At 45.8% G+C, this 25403-nt stretch overlaps 1 protein-coding gene across 1 annotated transcript in view; it reads left to right on the forward strand.

Annotated features, from left to right (window-relative positions):
- The first annotated feature begins 3433 nt into the window (after positions 1–3433).
- The window catches only part of PDE1A (phosphodiesterase 1A), a 156551-nt gene continuing 134581 nt past the window's right edge, over positions 3434–25403 (forward strand). Inside the window, exon 1 of the mRNA XM_015406081.1 lies at positions 3434–3784. Coding sequence (XP_015261567.1) covers positions 3732–3784 — 53 coding nt within the window. The 5' untranslated portion in view covers positions 3434–3731. The remainder of the gene's footprint in view (positions 3785–25403) is intronic.

A 25403-nucleotide genomic window follows, 5' to 3' on the forward strand; every position in this document is an offset into this window, starting at 1 on the left:
ACGTTTCGACCATACCTGTCGACCGATTTAATAATGCAAATACAGAAGTCTTTAAAACAATAATATATAGCAGGGAAACCCCTCCCTCGCAGCAACACCAATATATAACACAAGAACACATGGAACTGCCTTGTACTGCATCAGACCCTTGGCTCATCAAAGTCAGTATTGTCTACTCAGACTGGCAGTGGCTCTCCAGGGTCTCAGGAAGAGGAGGTCTTTCTCATCACTTACTGCCATATCTTTTAACTGGTGATACCAGGGATTGAACCTAGGACCTTCTGCATGCCAAGCAGATGCCCTACCACTAAGCCACAGCTGCCCCCCCCCCAACATAAGCCATTATAGCTTAACAGCCCAGTCTAAATTGAAGGGTCCTCTGAAACACATTAGTCTTTAAGGCCATTGGAAAGGCCCTATGGAATGTAGTCTTTCTCACTCTCACTGAGAGGGCATTGTATTGGTAAAGGACAGCAATGGAAAAGTCCCTCTCTTGGGTCCCAGCTCACTAAACTTTAGTTAAGGCCAGTTCCCATGGAAGGCCCTTTCTCAAGTCCTGAGTTGGACAATACAGATGGAGACCATTTTAAGGTACCCAAGACCCAAGGCATGAAAGGGCAAAAAACAGCACCTTGTATGGGGCCTGGAAACAAACTGGAAGCTGATGTAAATGGCATAACATGGATTAAATATGACCACAGAAGCACATGCTACTAAGGCCCCTAGATTTTTGTGCTATTTCTGAACTATTTTCAAGGGCCGCCCCGTGTACAGTATGTTTCAGTAGTCGAAGCTGGGTGTTACGAGGACATGTGGAACCGTGGCAAGGTTGGCCTTTTCTCAGAACAAGTGCAGGCCTCAGATGGGGTAAAAGGCATTTTGGGAAACTTCTAACACTTGTTTGTCCAGAGACAACATGGAGTCCAGAAGCACCCCCATGTTCAGTCATTCAGGATGTCAACCTTTATCTCTACTCACTATAAATGCTTCTAGAAATGCCTGAACACCTGCCATTTTGGCTGACATCCTGCTTGCCAGTCAAAAGTTAGGAGCCCGTTGTTGTAAGGATAAGGAGCTCAGATGAATCCGTTTCATATGATCACAACGCTTCATCACATGTGCTGGAAAGCTTAGTAACTGTTGTCAGCCTCCTTCCAAACTGCTTGCTGTGCTCACCATCTTGGGGGGAGGGAGGAGTTTTAGTTGCATTCCTATTGGCTACTGGGAACACTCAGAAGAATGTGCTACTGGGAGGATGACCGATTCCTGGCACCCCATAAATTAATGGCAATGATAGTCACAAAAGAGTCCTCAAGTTACAAGTAGACCATAGGACAGCTTGCAAAGGTACACCTTAGTTCAAAGTGATAGTACGTATAAGTGAACCTCAGGGGGCAAGGCATTCCAAAGATGAGATGCCACCACTGAAAAAAAGCCTTGATTCTGACGATGGTCCTTTCCGCACTCGGATCTCATCCCTGGTTTTATCAGATTTCAACTCGTGACACAATACCTCGCATTCAGCCCTGGTTATAACAGCATCCGTTTATCCCGGGACAAGTATGGGGCGAAAAAGATCTTAACTGGTAGGCTGGACAGTCTGAGAAGAGGTATAAAAAGTCTTCCTTTCCTATAATAAGCTAGCACATCTCTGGGGGAAAACCCATTAAACGTTGGCCCCTGGCACACGGGACGGCTGAAACGCGGCTACTCAGAGCCGCTCCAAACTTGAGACGCCGCGGCGGGATCCCACGGATCCCCTAGCCGCGGCGCATCACTCCCCGGCACGATCAGATGCCGGGGAGGAAAAGCCCGAGGGGAGGGGGGAGGCTGCTGAACTGCGCATGCTCGGGCATGCGCAGTACGGCCGGGGGCCGGGATGCGGCGGCGCAAGGACACGCCGCCGATCCCACAGCCCGGCCTGAGCCGCACCAATGGATGCAACCACCTAGAGAGGTGGTTCTTTTTTACGGCGCAGTATGGGCTGTTGGGACGGATCAGGGACGGAGACGGCACGCTCCCCAGATGTTGAGGTGAGATCGCGCCTGTTTGCTCCGCCCCAGTTCCGTCCCGCTCCCGGCCCAAATGGGCTCGTATGAACAGGGCCTTTATCTCTGATGTATTCATTTATTTGATGCAGGAATTGTTGTTGTTGTTCAGTCGCACAGTCGAGTCCGACTCTTCGCGACCCCATGGACCAGATCATGCCAGGCCCTCCTGTCTTCCGCTGTCCTCTGAAGTTTGCTCAACTTCATGTTCGTTGCATCTATGACACGGTCTAACCATCTCATCCTTTGCCGTCCCCGTCTTCTTTGACCTTCAATCTTTCCCAGCATCAGGGTCTCTACACATCTCTATTACACATTTATTATTTATTTACGAGAGCACTGAAGGATTCAGCCCCCCCCGTCTGTTGTCCACTGTCCTTCTGAGGTCCAGCAGGGGAAAATTTTACAAAGGGGGGGGCACCACACCAACAGTGTGACATCACTTCTGGCAAATAACTGGATGTGATGCTGTACCACTGACATTATGTCGACATGATGCTCTAGGATTTGGACAAAACTCTATGGTTTGGTGTGACATCATCCCCCCATTGCAACCCTCTTCTGCTCCTGCTGGTTGCCATTCAGTCCCCTACTGTCATTTTGAGTGGTATGGTCCAGAGTCCTACTGACTCAAATCTGTCTCATTGACTCCAAGCTTAAGGGGCGCTTTTACACACACTAAATAATGCACTTTCAATCCACTTTGCAACTGGATTTTACTATGTGAAATGGCAAAATCCACTTTCAAGCAGTCGCTGAAGTGGATTGAAACTGCATTATTTAGCATGTGTGAAAGCCTAAGAAACTGCCACAGAGCTGATTCGGTTTCTTGGATTAAATGTGTTGGGGAGCAGTTTTGCCCCAACATGAAGTGTGGCTGACCGAAAATTCTGCCAGTGAACCCCCGTCTTTCCCCCCTAGCTCCTGTAGAGTTGCTCCGCTTTTTTTGCAGTCCAAGTCTCAGCAGCTGCAAACATCCCATTGTCTTTCGGCCAACTGTGGGTTATGAGGCTGTGCGAGTGCCAAAAATTACGAGCAGCGGTCGAACATGCATACTTCGAGTCACACATCAGCCCCGGAGTCATTACAGCCGCGTCTTGAGGGGAAGCCAGGCACGAGGACCCAAACTGGCTGTCTCTGTTCATTTCAGTCGAGCTCCTCCAGCGGGACAACTTTCTAAAAGCCCTGGCGTGGGATTGCCGAAACAGCTGGAAAACTTTTATTTTGAAGAAAGGGCAGCGCTCGAAGCAGAGCTCCCAAACCGCTCGCTTCGCAGAGAGAGGGGGACTCTGCTGAAGACTTTGACCGGCCTGTCAGAAGGGACTGGAGTCATCTGGCAAACTTTTCTCTCCCCCCCCCCCTTTTTTGTACCTGTCTTAGCCCTTGGCAAAGTTTCCTGTTTTCCTTGCGCAGCCGAGAGGATCCCAGCGCACTTTCCCTGCTTCAGTCAACTTGACTCCCAAGCGCCTGCACAGCCTACATGTTTTGGGATCGCTCAGACGTGATGCGGCTTCTATGGCCCCAGTTTGCTCGACAGTCAGAGAGAGGGAGGGAGGTTTTCCCCAGCACCAAGAAAAAAATCGGCGTGCTCTCGACAGCTCAGTAGCTAAGGACAAGTTTCCTGCTCCCAGATTTTCTCTGGAACTGTTTTCAGGAAGAGGCAACCCCCCCCTCCCCATTTAAATGGATGATTGTGTCACAATTAAGAAAAAGCATCTCCAAAGACCTATCTTTCGGTAAGTCATACTCATCCTTCCTCCAGAGAAAGTTAACGCTGAACTTCTCCACTTCCCTCGGCATCTTTTCCGCTCACTTGGTTTTTAGACGGGAAAGCAAAGGAGGGGGTTTTCGACAGCAGGCGTCTGAAGTTTAACTCACTCTGCCTGCCAGCGGTGGTGTTTTGCAGTGCTTTAGGGACTCTAGTTGCAGGCTGGAGTAAACTTTCAGAGACTTTAATGGCAGTTTTTAAAAAGTCCAACAAGACAGGTCATCGACTTTCACTTGAGTTTTATGTGGGATTTTCATGTTTGGGAAGGGCGCACTGAAACGGATTTCTTTTCCGAAAGCCCCGAAGTCTCTTGATCATGTTCTGGAATGGCACTTCAAATGCGGTCAGTTTTCAGGCTTTCTTCGGTGGGTTCTGTTTGTATGCTAGGAATATAATCTCGACTCATCTTGGCAAGTTTTAGCTGAACATGTAGAGCAACTTGGAATCCATCTGCAACCACATTGCATTAAAAATAATAAAAACTACTCAGTCAGTATGACCCTATGTATGTTTGCCCAGAGGTAAGCACCGCTTACTCTGATGGGACTTACTCCCTGGTAAGCATGCATCGGATTGCAGCCCAAATGTATAAAAATTCTCTTAGAAAAAAAAGTTTTAAGAGACTGAGCTATTTGTCAGGTGATATATCGTGCATATATAGTTGGTGCTCAAAGCTCACTGACTTCTTTTACAGTGCAGTCCAGAATATGAGTCCAGTGGCACCCTTAAAACCAACACAGTTTAATTCTGGGTAGAAGCTTTCATGTGCATGAATTAAACTTTGTTGGTCTTAAAGGTGCCACTGGACTCGAACTCTATTTTGTTGCTTCAGACCAACACGGCTACTCACCTGAATCTGAGTGCAATCCAGAGTTTTGTTGTTGTTCAGTCGCACAGTCGAGTCCGACTCTTCGCGACCCCATGGATCATCTCCCGCCAGGCCTTCCTGTCTTCCGTCGTCCTCTGAAGTTTGCTCAATTTCATGTTCGTTGCATCGATGACACTGTCTAACCATCTCATCCTTTGCCGTCCCCGTCTTCTTTGACCTTCAATCTTCCCCAGCATCAGGGTCTTCTCCAGTGAGTGCTCCCTTCTCATTTGGTGGCCAAAGTATTTGAGCTTCAGTTTCATTATCTGGCCTTCCAGGGAACAGTCAGGGTTGATTTCTTTTAGGATTGACTGATTTGATCTTTTTGCAGTCCAGAGTTACACCCCTTCTAAGTCCAGCTAAGTCAATGGGTTTAGAAAGGTTTAACTCCCTTTAGGATTTTATTGTTAGATTGATCCATTTTCATTATGTGGAGGACTGCTTCCAGTGTGGTCCGTTGGCGTCAGGCAAAAAGCAAGACCGGTTGACACGTGTGTACAATTCCGTCCAAGTACTAGTGTGTATTCTCAGTATCGTTTGACTTGTGAAATGATGAGAAAAGTCTATCGGATGGCAGCTGTATTTTTAAAATATGTATGGTTTATTTTATTGTCCTCACCTGGATAGCCCAGATTAGCCCAACCTCATCAGATCTTGGAAGCTAAGCAGGGTCGGCCTTGGTTAGTATTTGGATGGGAGACAATCTAGGTACTCAAGGGATGAGATGCAGAGGCATACCACCTCTGGTTGTCTTTTGCCTTGAAACCCATACGAAGTTGCCATAAGTTATCTGAGACTTCACGGCACGTCCCATCACTACCGTATTTTATTACATTTATAGCCAATGCCCTTAACACTAAGCTTGGAGCATTCTGTTCTTTGCTCTAGCCAGTTTTTTAAAATGTTGACCAAATGCCTTCATAGGTTTGTAATCTTGGTCCTGTGAGCAAGAAATTATGTGTGTTAAGTGCTGTCAAGTCATAGTCAACTTATGGTGACCCCTTACGGTTTCCAAGGCAAGAGATGAACAGAGGTGGTTTGCCATTGCTTGCCTCTGCTTAGCAACCCTGGAATTCCTTGGTGGTCTCCCATCTAAGGACTAACCAGGGCTGACCATGCGTAGCCTCTGAAATCTGACAAGATCTGCTGAGATGGCCAGTGTGGGACATCCGGGTTAGGGCACAAAATTATGTAGATATCTAGTAAATGCGTGTGGCTTATAAGTAAATAATGCGTCTGTAGATATCAAGTAAATACATGTAGATATCTAGTAAATACTCACTGGAAAAGACAACAATGCTAGGAAAAAGTTGAAGGTGGCAGGAAAAAAGGAAGACCCAGCATGAGATGGATTGAGTCAATCAAGGAAGCCACAGCCCTCAGTTGGCAAGACCTGAGCAAAGCTGTTAACAATAGGACAGCTTGGAAGTCATTCATTCATAGGGCTGCCAGAAATCAAAAGTGACTTGACAGCAGTTAATATACACACACAAACGCACACACAACTAAATACTTATCAGACCTGATCACTGCTAATTCTAATGGTCTCCTTAAAAGATCTTTGAGGAGCACATGGTAATAAAGAAAGTACTAAAGTCAAAGTACGGCCATAATACATTAATATAACGGGTTGGATCCACCAATTTTTCCACTCCATCTCTTCCAATTCCCCTTCTCACTGTAACCACCGTCCTGTGTGGCTGTTGTTCACACGAGTCCCACAAACCTTGGCATAGCCTTTTCTACCACCAAAAGGGGCTCCTTCCTTCACCTTTCACTTGCAGAAAAGCTTGTAGTTTGTCCCAGGTGGGACTGCTGCTGGATAACGCAGGAATATCTCCTAAGGATAAAATATAATTATCCATCAAACTCATATGCTGTTTAGGAGACCTTGACGGGAAATCCCTGCAGGCATTTTTAAAAAGAAGTTAAAAGCAGCTGAAGAAGAAGAGTTGGATTTATACTCCACCATTCACTTGGAGTCTCAGAGCGGTTTACAGTCTCCTTCCTCTCCTCACAACAGACACCCTGTGAGGTAGGTGGGGCTGAAAGAGCTCTGAGAGAACTGGGACTGACCAAGGTCACGCCAGCAGCTGCATGTGGAGGAGTGGGGAATCAAACCCGGTTCTCCAGATTAGAATCCATGCTCTTAAATACCGCACCAAACTGGCTTGCAGGGCATTGCCAGTTTGATAGAGGCCACTGTGCTGGGAGAAAGAGGGTTTAATCCTGTCCCTGTTTTCTCAGTGACACCCCCTCCCCGCCAAAAAAGTGTTATTTGCCTAGAGTGGAAAGCATATTCTACAAATGAACTCTGACTCAACCCAGATTGCTCATTGTTAAAGACAGCAATCAGTGTTAGAACTGTACCACAAGGAATTCTTTGCTTTCAGTTGTGTCTCCTGTCTCCCCAGAACTTATGACTCTCCCCACTGAATTGAGTCAAGGAGGTGGAATTCTGTGGCAAGCCAGAGGGCAGCTGCCTTCTTCCTGAAGGGAGTGAGGGAGGCCCAAACACCTTTACACACAGAAAAGTGTACATGTTGTATCGCTGGGACTGTGATGTTCAGATGAAATGTCCTGGGTCTGAAATCTATCAGATGTTAATGGTAATCTTCAAAGGTTCATTCAGTATTTCTGCTTTAAAAATAGTGTCTCCGTTATGTTCATGTAAAAGCTCGCCGGCTCAGTCCTGTGAATGCTTACTTAGAATAAGTCCTCGTGATTTCATTGGGCCTTAACGTTCAAGTTAAGCATGATATATTTAAACAGTGCAGGGTTTCTTTGTAGCGATGGTCTAGGACTGGGTTCAAATCCCCTCTCAACGCTAACATTCTTGGGCCAGTCATTTATTAAGCAGGCTCAGGGTGGGTTGTTGTTGTTGTTGTTGTTGTTCAGTCGCACAGTCGAGTCCGACTCTTCCCGACCCCATGGACCAGCTCCCGCCAGGCCCTCCTGTCTCCCGCCATCCTCTGAAGTTTGCTCAATTTCATGTTCGTTGCATCTATGACACTGTCTAACCATCTCATCCTTTGCCGTCCCCGTCTTCTTTGACCTTCAATCTTTCCCAGCATCAGGGGAAGTTAGAACATGGTTAAAACATGCATCATAGTTAAAATATAATACAGCTTTAAAATCTATAAAATCATTAGCTAATGAGTACAACATCTCTAAGATGATGGAGAGCCAGTTTGGTGTAGTGGTTAGGAGCACGGACTTTAATCTGGAAGAACCAGGTTTGATTCCCCACTCCTCTACATGCAGGTGCTGGTGTGACCTTGGGTCTGTCACAAGTTCTCTCAGAGCTGTTCTCTCAAGAGCAGTTTTCGAGAGAGTTCTCTCAGCCCCACCTACCTCACAGGGTGTCTGTTGTGGGGAGGGGAAGGGAAAGGGATTGTAAACTGCTCTGAGACTCCTTTGGGTAGTGAAGGGCAGGGTATAAATCCAATTACCGCCTCCTCTTCCTCTTCCTCTCCTTCTCCTTCTCAGCATTTGATTGTGTCTGAATCCGAAGGGATCCAGATTGTGGGTGGCCATAGATGGAATGGGACAGAGCAGATGGGTGGTTGAGGAGATCAGTCATGATGGAATAAGCAGGGCAGAGCAGGGGAGACCATTATAGATGAGTTGCTGCCACCGCAGCCATAGGCCTTGTAGCCGAACCTCCCTCACAGGGTTATAGAGGATGAAACGGAGAAGAGATGAACCGTCAACACTGCCTTGTAGAAAAGGTGGGATAAAAATGTGAACGATGGCATTGCCCTTCTAATAATTATGCTTTTAAAATACAAATCCCTACAGTAAACGGAGTAAAGTCATCCATTTGCTGATTTGCCTGGTGTGTGTGGGGGACATATAAGTACTTACTTAAGTCAGTGGTAACAAAATCATCTTTAAAACTGAAGGCTCATGACCTTGACCTGAGTAGGTAGGCCGATGATACCAGCATTTGTAAAAAAGTGTTCAGTAATGGCAAACCTAAAAACACTTTCCCGGGAGTAAGCCCCACTAAGTACAATGGGCCTTACTTCTGAGTAGAACTCCTTAGGATTGACCTCTGTATGTTCTAATTTGGCTTCCATCCTTTGATCTGAAAGACGTCAAGCCATCTTGCTGGGTTGCAGCATTTGCAGGCTTTAGTCATTGGCTTCTTTAAATTTCTAGGCAGGGGTCCCCAACGTGATGCCGTGGACACCGTGGCGCCTATTGACAATCTTTTCTGGTGCTCACCAAGTATTTTTAGGAAGTGGGTGGGGCCAAGTAGGGCTTTTGCCCTACAAGACTTCTGATTGGCCACTGGAGATTTGATTGGCTGTGCAGATTTTTTTTAAAAAAAATAACATTGCTTTGGTAGCAGGTGCCACCACAGCACAAGGGTCAGCACCGTGTCACTGGAGTTAAGCTGTGGCAATCGTGTTGTGGCTGGCTCGCCTCCTGTGGCAGCCATTTTGTGGCAGTCATTTTGTTGCTGTGCAGATGTCAGAATTCCAAAGGTGCCTCAGGCTCAGAAACTTTGGGGGATTCCTCATCTAATGGGTAATATCTCGAGGAGTCCGTCTGGGTCAGAGATATTTGTAGCCAGAGATTCTCGCAAGATTACTGTAAAATCATCATAAAGCGTAAAGAAAGGATTTGCTTTTCGTCAATTTGGTCCATACGAAGCTACCTGACACTGAGTCAGACTGTTCTATCGAGGTCAGTATTGTCTACTCAGACAGGTAGGGGCTCTCCAGGGTCATCACCTCCTATCTGATCCTTTTTACCTGGTGTTCCTGGAGGTTGAACCTTCTGCATGCCAAGCTGATTCTTTACCACTGAACCAGGCCTGCTCCATAAAAATCCATTCCAAATCCAGATGTTCATGTAACATTCTCTGGAGTGGCATACGTCACCCAGAGACTGGGTTGCCAGCAGCCTGGAGAGGAAAAAAAATCTCCTGCACATTGAGAGCCAGTTTGGTGTAGTGGTGAAGTGCGTGGACTGTAATCTGGGAGAACCGGGTTTCATTCCCCACTCCTCCTCTTGCAGCTGCTGGATGACCTTGGGCAAGCCATAGTTCTGTCAGAGGTCTTCTTGAAAAGGAGCCGTTTCTGTCAGAGCTCTCTCAGCCCCACCCACCTCACAGGGTGTCTGTTGTGGGCAGGGGAAGGGAAAGGAGTTTGCAAGTCGCTCTGAGACTCCGAGTGAAGGGCGGGGTATAAATCCAATCTCTTCTCTTTTCTTCTTCTCTTAAAAGAGGCTTAATGTGTCGACATGGGTAATGGAATCTTTTCATGGCATGAAGGTAACTAACACCACTTGGTAAACAACAACCCATTAAGCCTCTGTTAAAGAGAAAGGGTTTTTTTCCAGGCTGTTGGCAACCCAGCCACCAAATCAAGTCCTGTTGCTTTAGGGGTAACAAGTGGAAATTACACCTCTGTCCTGCCTTTATTTTCCTACTCTACAATTTGGCCTACCCAGAACAATCAGAAAGTGGTAGAAATGAACACAGGTTTGCCAACCTCCAGGTCGTGCCTGGAGATATCCTGCTATTGCAACTGATTTCGAGACAACAGAGACCAGCTCACCTCACATGGAGAAAATGGCTGCCTTGGAAGGTGGACTCCATTGAAGTCCCTCCCCAAACCCCATCCTCCACCCCCCAAAATTTCGAGGTGTTTCCCAACCTGGAGCTGGCAGCCCTAGGTTGCAGAAGGAACAGCACTTCTTCAGATGCAGGTTGAGGGAATAATATTGCCTCTTTGAGGAGAACCTGTCCCAGCAGGAAGAATACTGGGCCAGAACCATGCCCCACAGGAGGAGGTGGCAGTTACAAGTATGGACAGCTTGAAGAGGGAATTGGATAAACATATAGAGCAGAGGTGGCTATTAGCCACCAAGTATAGATAGGAACTCTCAATCTGGGGCAAGGGATGCTCTGTATTCTTGGTGCTTGGGGGGGGGGGCAACAGTGGGAGAGCTTCTAGTGTCCTGGCCCCACTGCTGGACCTCCTGATGGCACCTGATATTTTTGGCCTCTGTGTGACAGAGTGTTGGACTAGATGGGCCATTGGCCTGATCCAGCATTGGCTTCTCTTCTGTTCTTATGTTTTTAATTTCTCGCTATGACATCTCCAGAATTTGCTGCATTTCTAAAGCAGATATCTTCCCCATGTTTAAAATGGAAAAACAGGGTACATGTCATGCAGATATCAAAATCTACATTGCCCAGAATGGCTGTGCACATTAAAGACAGCTGTATGCCTCCACATAAACCACACTTGTATAAATATGAAAAAACTGAAATGTGCTTGTAGTGTCATACTGGAAACCATCCCTGGTCCTGTTGCAGTATAGTCCTGTGCATTGATTTCGGGGGATTTAGACTGGAGCATCTCTGCCCATCAGATCCAAGGACTGCACTGTTCATCGAATGTAAGTGGCTGTGGGGCAAAGATTGCCTTCTGCTGTCCGTAGCTGAAGCTGATATGGTTTTCAGTGCATGGGGCAGACCTAGCATAGTTGTGTCGCACACTGGAGATCTCTGCCTGCTGCATGGTGCTTGGACACAGGATGGGACTTTTGGGGCACCCTGTACATGATGACCGTCATGTAGTTCCCATACTGACGGTGCAGTCCTAAACAATCACCCTGCTAAGTCCATTGAAATCAATGGGCTTGGGAGGAGTGCTATTTTGGACTGCACTGTTAGGCCCCTATTTACCCGCTGAATGTGAGCCACGTCTCATTGCAGCAAAGGCCAAAGCTGACAGTCATTTTATAACAAAGAATCCCATGACCCGTTAAAGGTTTGCAAATTGATTGCGGCAGATTCAGATTTTTAAAAAAATACAGGGGGATCTCTGTCCGTTGTTACCAGCGTGGAACAAGCTGAAAAATCCAGTTGCTGTAGCACCACATTGGTTATGTCTTTGTTCTAAATCCATCCTGTGGAAATCCATCCCAGGGAAATCAGTGAGCGTTACTTATAATGAGCGAGCTGAGGATCAAGGTGCTAGGGGGGGAAAAGGCCTGGAGATTTCAGATGATCCTACCCGACAGAATGAGGAGATTTCCATTCTAGGCACCAATAGCATATGTAGACATGCCAGTGTTTGTCTGGATCTTGGATCTGTAGAGCTGAGAATTCCTGGTACTCTTGACTTCAGAAATTGTTCTTCTGCATGATGCCCAGGCCCCCCCAAAGAATAAAATAATACAGAAAGGCGTCATTCCTCTGTATCCAAACAAAATAACCTCTGCTTGTTTCGAGACATCTGAAGCGAAGCAGTAGGATTCGTTTTCTGTTTTTAAGAAGCAAAACAAAATCCACGGTTGTCTTTTCGGAAAGAATTATAATGACCTTAAATGGTTCCCCCCCCCCTTGTGTTCATGAAGATCGTTTAAAAAATATATTACAGACACTTAGAAAGTTACAAACCATTGTAACGTTGCCCCTGTGGTTGTGAATTAGTTTATCATTTGCATCAGGGCTTTTTTTGTAGAAAAAGCCCAGCAGGAACTCATTAGCATAATAGCAGAAACTCATTAGCCTATTGGGCCACACCCCTGACAGCACCAATTAGCATATTAGGCCACACCCACATGTTACCAGAAGTGTGGTCACCCAGCCCCACCCACCTTTTGCTTCTTATTCCGTTTACCTTGTTTGTTGTCAAAACCCAGGCCTTTTTTTGTAGCAGCAACTCCTTTGCATGTTAGGCCACACACCCCTAATGTAGCCAATCCTACTGAGTTTCTGCTGTTGGGTGTGGCCTATTATGCTAATGAGTTCCTGCTGGGCATGGCCAACTTGGGAGCCAGCTGGAACTCCATTCCTGTGCGTTCCTGCCCCAAAATAGCCGTGATTTGCATGTCATAGACACAAAATGCCATCCTAGGCACAGTTAACGTCCTTCTAAATCCATTGATGCCTATGAGTTCAGAATGGTGTAACTCTGTTACAGGATTGCACTGTCAAAATTGAGCACTTTAATAGGCTGTAACCTTAGGGACACTTCTCCAAGAGAAGGACCTACTGAACATAACGAGGCTTGCTTCTGAGCAGATATGCATTAGATTGTGTTGCAAGTCACTTTAATTTCAGTGGGTGACAGTTCACCTTAAATCGGTGGGTCTTCCTACATGGATACATAAGTACCATCAAGGCTCAACTAATGGTGACCTCCAGCAAGAGGCTTTCCAGGCATGCAAGAAGCAGGGGTGGTTTGCCATTGCTTTCCTCTGCAAAGTCTTCCTTGGTGGTCTCCCATCTAGGTCCCAACCCTGTGTAGCTTCCCGATGAGATCAGGCTATGGCACGCTTCTTTCCCTCCTGCTGGGATTTCCTCCTGCGTGGAAAAATGAAGGCAATAAACAAACTGGGATCACGGCACATTACAATGTAACAGAACAGAGCAATTACCATGTCAGAACGAGCAGTGAATCCAATTAATTATGTACCGAATTTTATAGGTAGATATATTTAATGACTAAAGTGCTGAAACACCTTCGTGTTTTAAATTGCAATAACAACAATGTGAAGGTCCATCCTTATAATAATCAATCATAGAAGTGAGTTCATCTTGAAAAAATAGCTTCCCTAGTTACGTTTTTTCCTAGGGTTGCCAATAGACGTGGAGGATAATGTCCTGTCAGTTTAATGGACGCTTAATGTGTAGAAATGGGTGGTTGAAGCATTTCATGGAATGGAGGTAAATATCATCTGGTAAATAACATCTCTTTAAGCCTCTCTTAAATGGACAGGAGATTCTTCTCCAGGCCTGTTGGCAACCCTGTTTCCCCAAATTCAACTCTCCCCCCCTTGCTCCCCCCCTTCTCCCTTTTTGTGCCTCATACTTCATGGAGACCTCGGTTTCTTAAAGCATTTATGTCCTGCCTTTTGTTGTGGTTCAAAGCAGCTCATCTGTTCAAGGTTATCTCCTCTGATGGTCTTGTCTGTTCTCTGTCTATTGAGTTTTATTCCACGCTTCTCCAGAGAGCTTAAGGTTCTTTCCCCCTTTGACTACTGCAACACCCCTAAGGTGGACAGCTCAGCTGAAACAGTGTGACTAGCCAAAGTCAGTAAGTTTCATGACTAAGGATCTGAACCCAGATTAGGGGAGGGGCTGTGGCTTAGTGGCAGAGCATCTACTTGGCATGCAGAAGGTCTCAGGTTCAATCCCCAGCATCTCTATCTGAAAAGACCAGGTAGTGAGTGATGTGAAAAACCTCAGCCTGAGACCCTGGAGAGCCACTGCCAGTCTGAGTAGACAATACTGACCTTGCTGGACGCATGGTCTGATTCAGCATAAGGCAACTTCGTATGTGTTCCTATATAACCCAGATTTCTCCAGTCCTAGCCTAACGTTGTAATTGCTACACCACACTGAGTCTCCAAGGTGAGCAAGGGTTCTGTGGAAAAAAACGAGAAGGTGGAGGAGAACAACGTCATCTGCAATGGGGCCATGTGTAAGGTGTTGTGTATACCCGGAGAAGACACCTGCATTGTAGAAACAGAAATATAAACAGTGAACAGTAAAGCAAAAGCGGACAGGAAATACCTGCCTTGTTTTGGCATCAGAACGCCATTCGGATGCACTTAAACGCCTGTCCCCTTTGTTTGGACTCAGCCTCTTAATTGTTCCACTTCTAGGTGGACAGCGGGTTGATCCCCGCAGATACGTTGAGGGTAAACCAGCTATAAACAGAACGGGATTTTAAAGTGGGTTTGCAAGGCAAGACGGGTGGCGGGGAGTTCTGTGTTCTCTTTACATATGTTTTGACAGGGCCGTGTTAATAGCGGCAAAGCGTGGGGATCGTCACGCACCAGGTGTTCTATTGTGAACGTGTATCATTTGAATTCCCAAAGTGGCACGTGCCCGGACCTGGATGGCCTGTCCCAGCCCAATTTCATCAAGTCTCAGAAGCTAAGCAGGGTTGGCCCTGCCTGGTATTTGGATGGGAGACCACCAAGGAATACCAGGGTCGCTATGCAGAGGCAGGCAATGGCAAACGACCTCTGAACATCTCTTGCCTTATAGGGTCACCATGAGTCAGCTGTGACTTGCCACACTTCCCACCACCTTGTAATATCCAGCCGCGCTGTGCTGATGAGGCTAAACTTGTATGCGTTTCTCCTCGTGTTGTTCTCACGACACTCCTTTAAGGTGGGTAAAGCTGAGAGAGAATACTTGGCCTAATGTTGCCTAGAATGCTTTACAGCTGGGTAGAAAATGGCATCTGGGTCTCTGTGATCTTAAGCCAATGCTCTAACCACTGCACCACATTGCACCCCACTGAGATCCCTGCCCTCTCCAGGCTCCACCCCCCAAATCTCCAGGAGTTTCCCAGCCTCGAGCTAGCAACCCTACCCCCCATCCCCCGCTGAAGGCCAAGGGGGACCTGGCGACCCTAGGAAAGGAGGGGGGCCCTGGCCCCGAAAACGTGAAACCAGCCCTGAACACAGCTATCCCTAGAGAATGCATATTAGCCTGGAAGAGGGGGGGGGGTGTCTTGCATTAACGTGTACAGAGCCCTTTTCCAGGTGAGCCGTCTTTCTTGGTGTGTTTCCATTAGAGCCTCTCACCCATATAAACTGCTGGGTTAGGACACTTGTGTTTGCCTGTCCACTGAAGAGGTGAATCCAGGGGAAGCTTAATAGTCACTCACTGCCCCGAGAGCCCACCGATGTCCCATTCAGACTGTCCAGCAGAGCAAGAAACCACAAGTGAGCCATAAGTGGCAGTGCTCAAAGCGGCGCCAAGCGCTGTGGCGGTCCCGACAGTGCTCCAGAAATGTGGTATATTTTGTTTTCCATTCAACTGACTTGGACTCCAGCATACTTTATTTAATTCTTTTTTTAAAAAAGTTTTGTCCTTTTATGTACATTCGAAAAAGTTAATCATGGAAAAAGTGACACAAGCTGTCTGGTCACCTAAGAATGATTATGTTAAATTTTGAGAGCAAGGAAAGCTATAAATAGGGCCCAGAGAGGGACTTGAATAGTACTAAATTCATGCCGATAAAGGACCCTACTCCCAAATTGCACCAATAGGAAAACCCAGAAAACTACTTGTAGACAAAGCTTTATTGTCATAATAGTTGTATATGTGTGTATACACTGGCTCTTCTGTAAATTCAGAATTCTTTCCAAATCTGCAGATTTAAATCTGGTGAGGCTATTGCATATGCTAAAACTGACATTTAATAACAGAGTACACTGCTATGACCTTTGAAATGCCAAGTTTAATACACATTAAATATGCCTCCTCTGTTCTGATTGGAAAGAGATATGGGACTCTGAATTGTGTGACAACATAGATAGGATGCAAAACAGAGTTCGAACAATAGGGTCTCTCTAAGTGCTCAAGAAACAATCTGAATAATAACCTCTCCTTTCGTCTGGAATATTGCTGAAAAGCCTCTTTATTCGGTGTCAGGAAGGGGGGGGAGATAGACATTTAAACCGCTTCTCTTCAATTGCCGCATGTTTTTTAAACAACCGTCGTCTTTTAAGAAGGATATAAAAATGCCTTCCACTACCTCACCTAATTATTTTGATTTGCTATGAAAAATGTGAGGAGAGGAAACGTTATGAGATAATTGGAAGTCAAGGAGAAGAGCACCAAAACCCTGAAGCAGTACTCTCAGGCAGTGTTGGCCGCTCACTGGAATGGTTTGGAAAGGTAAATTCACTGGATGCCTCCATGGGTATTAGCTATAACTGCTAAATGGGGCCTTCGTGTTCAGAGGCAGTATATATCTGAATACCAGTTGCTGTGACCCAGCAACCGTCTCCATGACCTGCTTGCAGGCTTTCTGGGAGCATCTGTTTGCCCATTTGGATTAGATGGACCATTGGTCTCATCCTACAGGGCGCTTTCTTATATTCAAGGAGCTGTGTTGAAATGTAGTTGTGATTCTAAGGAAAGGACAGGACTGATAGAGTTGTGCCCTACAGCTGCCTTCTGCTAATTGAGGAATACCATTCCAGTGGAATGAGAGCTGGTGTGGTGTAGTGGTGGTTAGCGTGTGTTGGGTTAAGATCTGGGAGACCCAGGTTCAAATCCCCACTCTCCCTGGGAGCTAGCTGGGAGACCTTGGGCCAGTCACACACTCCCAGCCTAACCTATGTTGCCAGGTGTCCCCCCCCCGGCCACTGGTGAGGTGGTGGTGGTAGGTAAGGTTGCCAGCTCCAGGTTGTGACCTTCCTGGAGATTTGGGGATGGAGCTTGGAGAGGGCAGGGACCTCAGTGGGGTACAATGTCATACAGTCCACCTTCCAAAGCTTCCATTTTCTCCAGGGGAACTGATCTCTGTGATCTGGAGACGAGTCCGTAGTCTGTAATTCTGGGAGATCCCCAGGTCCCACTTGGAGGCTGGCACCCCTAAACCTATCTCAGAGGGCTGTTATGAGGGCAAAAGGGAGAAGGGGATAATGATATCAGATACTGGGCCCCGAGGATGAGACCAAGAAGGAAGAGGCTTAAGATTGGTGGTGTTATCCCTTTGGAGACGGAGGAGGGTTGCAGAATTTCGAGTGAACGTCTAAGAAGCCATCAAGACTTTAGAGAGAATTAGCATAGACGTAAAGGCGGAAGGAGTCTGAAAATTGCCCTTACGAAGAGAGCTGGAGGAGATGCTCTGGAAATATTCTCATAACAAGTAATAAACTAACACATAAGCTTAGAAAGACAGGATCTCAGAAAGTATATTGTTTATTAACAGGTTTTTTCCCATTACTAACTGCAGTCTAACAGGGTAATGATCTCCTACTCTTGGGTTTTTAGTTTAGTGTGGGTTACTTTCCTTTCTCCTTAGTTGTAGCTCCCCTTCCCTTCTTTTCTTTGTAGTTTATGTAGTATTATAAAAAATAAAAAAATCCCCTTCGGGGGGCTTTAAAAAAAGATACTTTGCATCCCCATTGGGTACCAATGAAGTAAATTAATTAATAAACCTTGCTTCACCTACCCTGGCAGAGGAGGGCTTCTTCACTTAGTGGAAAGGAGTCTTCAGGTCTCGCCCATGGTAGAGAGACTCAGATGGACACACACACCCTTCCCCCACTTCCCTGCTGTGAAGAATTTGGTTCCTGAATGAACTATATTTAAGATATTTACACATGTTGTCTCTCCAGAGACTTTGTCAAGGCAGATAACAATAAAACAGATAAAACAATTCAGAATTCAAATTAAAAATAATGACCCAAATAATACTTTACTAAATCCACCAGTAATAAAACCATCCCAATGTACAAGGAACAGGCAGTAAAACCACAAAAACCTAACATCATATTGGTGTAGGGCACTACCTCTTCGCATATTTCCCCGTTAGCCAGGTGGGGTCCATTGTTCCCTCTAAGCTGAGTTAGTGTGAGCTAGCTCACAGTTTTTTTAGCCTCCGGCTCTCACATTTTTGTCTTCGCTCAGGAAGGATGGCTCCAGAGCAAACTCATTTATGCAGCAGCCAAATCGCTCGCTCTCAACTTTAATGCCAGCAGCTCACAGAGTAGAATTTTTCTCTCTCACAAGAATCTACAGCTTAGAAGGAGCATTGAATTGTGGTCCTGAGGTTGTCACCTGGTAGCCCCCCCCCCCAAAGCTTACAGTAGCCCACCTGCATCAATCAGAGCCTGTACTTTCTCCATCATAGCTCTTGCTCTATGGAATAGGTTGCTGAGAAGGTGAGGGCAGTGTCCTCTCTAGAGCTATGTAGGAGAGGTCACAGACACTCCATTGGCTAGGACTTTTAATGGGGGGTAGGCTGCAGAGGGGCTGCAGTGGCTTAGAGGTTAAGACACTGAGCTGCAGACCGGAAGGGCTGTAGTTTGGCAGTTTGAGACCCGAGTGCCGCATGACAGAGTGAGCTCCCGTCTCTGGCCCCAGATCCTGCCAATCTAGCAGTTCGAAAGCAAGAAAATGCAAGTAGATAAATAGGTACCACTTTGGTGGGAAGGTAACAGCATTCCATGCACCTTGGCATTTAGTCATGCTGGCCACATGACTACGGAGAAGTCTTTGGACAGTGCTGGCTCTTCAGCTTGGAAATGGAGATGAGCACCGCCCCCTAGAGTTGGATTTGACTAGCTTTTGAGCAAGGGAAACCTTTACCTTTACCTTTTTAGGCTGCAGAGGGGGATTATGGGTTTTTATTGTATTTTTAAAAGAAACTTGAATTTGCTTTGCTTAAGCTATGGGGAAAGTGGGGTTTGAACATTTTAAAGAAATGGAAAAGAGGCTGCAGCGGATATCAAACAAAGCAGGAGCGATACAGGGCAAGATCATAAAAACAGAGAACCATCTAAACCGTGGGTGAAAAGTTCAGCTACAAGCCTAAGTAAAGAGAAACACATTCACCTGGCTCCTGTAAATGTTCAGAGTGAGATAAATACGATGAAGAGAGTTGACTGGTGCAAAGAGATGATCAAGAGCTGTGTAAGTTATCTGTGACACATTGCCACTGAGTATTTCATAATAACGCAAGAAGATAGAGAGTATCCCAGAAGGCATCAGAAGGCATCAGAATGCAATTAAAGCAACAGAACCTCCGGTAGTCTGATTACAGAAGAGAGAATCCTGACATCTTGAAGTCCTTTGGCAATCAAAGTATAAAATTGTCATTTCAGGAGATTGACAGCAACGAAAAAATAACTATGGGGCAGTGATTGAGCGGGTAGATATTTCGGAATAAAATTGATCATGGTGGCCTTGTGGTGCTAAGGAACTCAGCACTGGCTCACTTTCTTTCAGATGACAGTAGTTAAAGTCCAAATAATTTGTAAGATGAATGGTTGTAGTTTAGGGTACAAACATGGAATTAAGTTTTTGTTTGTTTGTTTGTTTTAAATCCAGGAGGTATGCATTCTCGTCAGTTGTTTTTTTAAAAAAAAATACAGAACCTTCCAGAACATAAGGTTCAAAATATGTACATATATCGCATCAGGATATATATGAAACAAGCTTTTACACAAAATATTTTTGGTTTTCAGACAGTTTGCAGCGTGGAGATTCAGTGGCACAGTGTGAATATATGTCGTAAGCAGACTGCTGAGCATAGATATCATTTATCTGTTTAGAATATTTCTACACTGCCTCTTCACAATCCTGCTCGAGGTGGCTTGCAATTAAAAATACAAGCCATTAAATGGAAGCAGTATAGAACAGAAGCAGACCATTTAAAGCTGATAAGATAAACCCCCTAATTAAAAGCCTGGGGGAAGAGATGTAATTTTAACCTGGTACCTAGAAAAAACTAAAGCAGGTGCCAGGTGAGTCTCAGAGGGGAGGGCATTCCAAAGACAGTATCTAAATAGCTGTGATAAGGCACAACTTGCGTGTGCAGCTTACGTTTCCACTAAGCAAACAGGGCAAACCCTGTTGTCTCCCCCCCCCCTGTAAATTCCGTCTTCCGGCATCAAAAGTTACTCTTGAAGCCCAAACACTAGGGGTGGCGCTGGATGATTTCCACACTCTGTGTAGCATGGAGGGAGGTCCTTGGTCCCCGTCTCTTGTCCCTTTTTTGCTATTCTGTGTAGTGGTGATCTTCTCTGATCTTCCCCAGCCTCGTTACATGATATCCTTTTAGCTGGAGTTACTAGGGTTTGAACACAGCACCTTCTGTATGCAAAGCATGGCCCCTCTATTAACCGCAGTGCCATGTGAGAATTTTAAATGGCACTATTTTGCCCTATGGACACTCTGGTCCAATTAATTAATTATCCTATGGCTTTGTGTGTGGTATATCCAGGAGATCCTAAGATTGTCTGGCAGCCTTCAGTTCCCATTCTGTAGCGATCTAGACTTATTTGGGGAGGGGGCTGAGAACTGTGACTCACCCAAGGTCACCCAGCTGGCTTCATGTGGAGGAGTGTGGTATCGGACCCGGTTCTCCAGATTAGAGTCTGCCGCTCTTAACCACTACATCAAACTGTTGTAAATATTAGATTCCATGTCAAAAATGAAGTCAAATGAGGAGGAAGTTCTTGTATTTTATTGTAATGAAATATGGAAAACAGTTAGGCCAAAGGACCCATCAAAACTGACTGCTTTCTTCTCAGCATAATCAGGAAACATGCCTCAATTAATAGGAAAACAATTAGACCAAATAGTTAACCAGAAATTGACAACTTTCTTCTTTTTCTTCTTCATCTTCTTCTTGAGCATATTCTGAACATATTCAGGAAATACATGTATTTTATACAGTGACTGTCATCATCATATCATCATCATGGGAATAATATTCAAAAGGCATAATTGGTTACAAAAACTTAAACAACATTTACATAAAAATCTCCTTATTGGTCAAATGTAAGAAAGGTGTGTCTATGCAATGGCGTCACATATTTACTTGACATGACCTAAGGCATATCGGCTAAAGCTTGTTCTTCCCCAAACAAAAGTATTCATTACTGATACGAGACTAAAATCTTATCTGACCCACCCATATCAGCACCTAACATTGATGAGTGCTACAATGCTGGTTCATAAGCTTTTAGCCATTGGGAAATGCCATAACTTTTGACTAACTCTAATGATGAGATGTAGTTCGTGATCCTGTGCACCTTGTTACCAAAACTGGGGCATAACATGGACTCTGGTGGTGAAATATGCGGTCATATTCCAAAGTCTGTGGAATGCAAAGGTCAGTTACCGAGCTCAGTTTAAGGTATCACACCCAAAGCCCTTCATGGCCTTGGACCTTCATATCTGCAAGACGGTCTCTACAACGATGCTCTGCCGTGACAGCTTTGCTCATCTGAGCAAGGCCTTGTGCAAGTGCCAACCTGCAAATGGGCAAAATCAACCACTGCCCGTGCGTGTGCCTTCTCTGTTGTGGCCCCCCACCTTGTGCAGTGGTCAGCCTGAGGAGGTCAGGAAGGCTCCCGCTCTCCTGCTTTTCTGCAAACTGCAAAACTGAATGATTAAAGTCAGCCTTTCTATGCAGGTAATAGAGTTGCACTGTTCTAAATGATTTACAAAGTTATTTGGACAAATTATTAGGGACTGTGGTCTATAGTACTGTGTATAGCTTGCTGAAATGAGGATCCAACTATGTAATTTCTACAAGCTTCACAACACTGAGTTATTTAAGAGAGCTTTTCTGTGTAGGTGATAGTGTAGCACTGTACAAAATGATTCAGAAAGTTACTTGGACAAATTATTAGGAACTGTGGTCTATACTACTGTGTATAGTTTGGTCCTGCTGTGTACTTTGCATCATTTAAGGAGTTATGTTAACACTTATGCTTTGCTTAAGTTCTGGTGTTAGACCTGATTGGTTCTAGAACCTTAATCCTATTGCATTGTTTATTGAATGTCCCGTCCTGGCAATTCTGTTGACTCGCTCTGTGTCTTGAGTCCAAGTGAGAAAGGTGGTCTACGGCTGCAGTCAGGCAACAGACTTGGCATGGTCTGGCCGTGCCTCTATTTTATCTGGAGAGCATTGTCCAAACATGCCACCCTTAACCCACCTCACCGCATGCTCATTCCATGGTTGACCATTCAGATTATTGCTGCGCGGTAACCACGGACTGGGCAGTCGGGTGGCATCCTTTTAAAAAATTGTCTTTCACACATGCGCAGAAACATTCATTCAAAGCACCGCCACTCCATTTTGACAGCTGGCCCCTCTCAGCCTCCTTCACTTTGCTTCTCTTCCTTGGAATATATGGGGGGGAGTGTAAGCAGCATGCAGATTTACATGAGAGTAGCCTCACTGAGGAGCTGTGGTGGCTCAAGTGGTTAAGACGCTGAACTGCAGCTGTGGAAGGTCAGTAGTTCAGCAGTTCGAGACCCGAGTGTACCGCATGACGGAGTGAGCTCCCATCTGTAGTTCCAGCTCCTGCCAACCTAGCAGTTCGAAAGCAAGAAATTGCAAGTAGATAAATAGGTACCACTTCGGTGGGAAGGTAAGAGTGTTCCGTGCGCTTTGGTGTTTAGTCATGCTGGCCACATGACCACGGAAACGTCTTCAGACAGCGCTGGCTCTTCGGCTTTGAAATGGAGATGAGCACCACACCCCTAGAGTCGGACTCGACTGGCTTTCGAGCAAGGGAACCTTTACCTTTACCTTTAGCCTCACTGACTTCAGTACATTTACTCCTGTGTCAATCATGGGATGCTCTCAAACAGCAACTCTGAAGCAGGAAAATTTTAATTTTCCCCAGCTTTACCCAAGTCTCCCTCAATTAGGGATGCCAGCCTCCCCAGCCTCCTTGCTGATATGGGAGCCTAAGTAGGGACTATTTCCATGGCTTTCCAACCCCAAGAAACAGGAGAGAGGGGGTTTGGGGGGGATTTGTCACTCAAAAACAACTCCCCCAGGGGCTCCTGATCCTGACAGAATGTTTGGGTGCAGAGACACACAAGCGGTGATTCAGAACCCTGGGTGAAGATCTGCTCATGCGCACATCGCTAACTGAATGTAAAAAGCGTGGGCAGACAGAAGTGTGCGATCTGACTTCCCAAACAGCTTGATTTCGCAAGAGAGAGTTCAGACATTAGGAAATGCGTGCTGAGACCAGCTCAGTCCATAAAGATTGGATTTTCTCCAGTGTCGGGAAAGTTGGGGATGAGAATGGGGCGCTGACAGCTGGGGAACAGGATACAGGCATCACTGTCTGAATAGGCATTTTTAATCCAGTGGGGAGAAGCAACGACATTTCGGTCCGTGAGAGGCCGACCCCAAAAGGGGCTATGCCTCGGCGGGCCGCCTTTGCCTCCCTGCAAGGAGAGAGGCAGGCCGGCATACGGGTACTTCTGGGGGCAGGGCCGGAGGTTTCTTCCAGGCTGGCCTTCGCCCCCTCCTTCATTCGCCTTGCTGCGCTCGGCCCACCCTCCCACCCAGTTTACAGTTCAGGCATCTGCTGGTCATCCGTTGGGGGCCAAGTAGGAATTTTTCACCCTCTTCCTGATTCGCTCGTTGTGGGGGTGTTTTTGCCTACTTTGAACTGTAGCTGCAGCGATGGTTTTTTGACGGGTGCGGTTGAGTTATAAATAGGTGGTCACTTTAGTTGGCAGGTTGTTATTCTGAACAGATTGCGGCACGGTGAGCACCGGCGTATAACCCGTTTGGGAGTAGGGGTCTTGTCGGTACAGTCTTTGGGCCTTGTGGCCCGGGGTGGGGAAAACAGACCGCCTAAGGGTTTGTCTGGGATTTGCCTCCCTTTGAGCCACGCGGCTCGGGGGTTGGTTATCCCTGGCAACTACCCTAGCCGTGCTGGCCGGAGGAAAGGCAATTTGTTGCCTTGCTTTCGGAGCTGGGTGCTCGCCCTAGACCATTATGGTGAGGGAAGGGTCGGTTGACCCGTAGCCTTGCCATGCCGCAATTCTGTTATCCCGTCTGTATGTTGCCGTTATGCTTTATGGTAGTTAATAAAAGTGGCCCGTTAGTACCCAATATTGTTGTCTGTCTTGTTATTCCGGCTTGGGGGGCAATGGATCAAACAGCTCGTCTGTAAGTAAAGTAACATAAATAAAACAATAACTTTTCTGGTTTGACAGTGGTAGTGTTGGGCTTGCCCCACTGGCCCATGATTCAGCTGCGATTCTCGGGTTTCATGCTGGTTTTGTTGAGCTTGTGTTCGCATTGGGAGGCTTTTGGCCAGTGGTTGCTTGCTCTTGTGTATTTGGCTATTGGCTTCTTTGGGGATTTGTTTCCCCTAAAGGAAACAGTGGAGACGAGTATGATGGATGGAGGCATCTTGTTTAGAAGCCTGTTGAATTGGATCACTTGGTGCAATCTACTTGAAAGTTGGGTGGTCTTTAGTGGAAAGGAGGACTAGTTCTCCTGCAATTTTGGTATCGCTTGCTTGAAGAACAGCCACTTCAGGCTTCCCGGGAAATTTTCCTCATAGGAAATAATGAACCCAAATAATTTTGGAATTCTGAGGCAAACAAATAAACAAAACCCAAAATCGGAAGCAGAAGAATTTTTTGCAGACTGGAAAGACTTTAAAGACTATTTGGAGAAATACTGGGATGTAAAGGACAATTTACTTTGCTTTGAGAATTATTGAAAGTTAAAGGATGGTAGAAAATAGATAAATGTATAAGAATAACGGTTGAAGGATAAGTTACCTGGGGATGTGAAATAAGAGAAAGGGAGTTATGAAGAAAATTTTAGAATTGGGCTGGAGGTTGGAGCACTGTGGGAAGCCGAGAAGGGGGGAGGGAAAGGGAGGAGGGAAGGATATATAATTGTATAAGTTTTTATATATGTTTGAATCTTTTGTTTTTTATTATATCCTAATAAATTGTTTTTGGAAGGACCCCCCCCCCCCAAAAAAAATCTGAATAACAAACCAGTACTGGGGATCCAAACAATCTAGAATACCAGTATTTATGCCCTTTCCAAAATCCGAATCTGAAAAATACTGAGTTTTTTCACGTTCACATCCCTAAAGGGAAGTAACAAATCCCCATTCAGTTGATGGAAATCATATCCAACAAGATAAATGATCCAACTGTTTGTATTAAGTTCACTTGGCGGAATATTCTGTCTGATTCTGCACTTTTTGGGGTGAATTTAAAGTTAACAAAGGAGGGCTGATCCAATCTAGGATTCTTTTCCTTTAAGCTATTGGTGAGATTGTAACTCGTTATTTTTCTTTCAAACCATAGTCCTTTTCAAACATTATATTTGGAGGGATTCAACCATGCTTACCCCATACTACTTGTGATCCTCTCAGTATATGTGATTGCCATTTCATCTGAATAAGGCAGCATGCCTTGTTTTTG

This window comes from Gekko japonicus, unplaced genomic scaffold (genome assembly GCF_001447785.1).
Source record: "Gekko japonicus isolate JY-2015 unplaced genomic scaffold, Gekko_japonicus_V1.1 scaffold630, whole genome shotgun sequence".
Lineage (NCBI taxonomy): Eukaryota > Metazoa > Chordata > Lepidosauria > Squamata > Gekkonidae > Gekko > Gekko japonicus.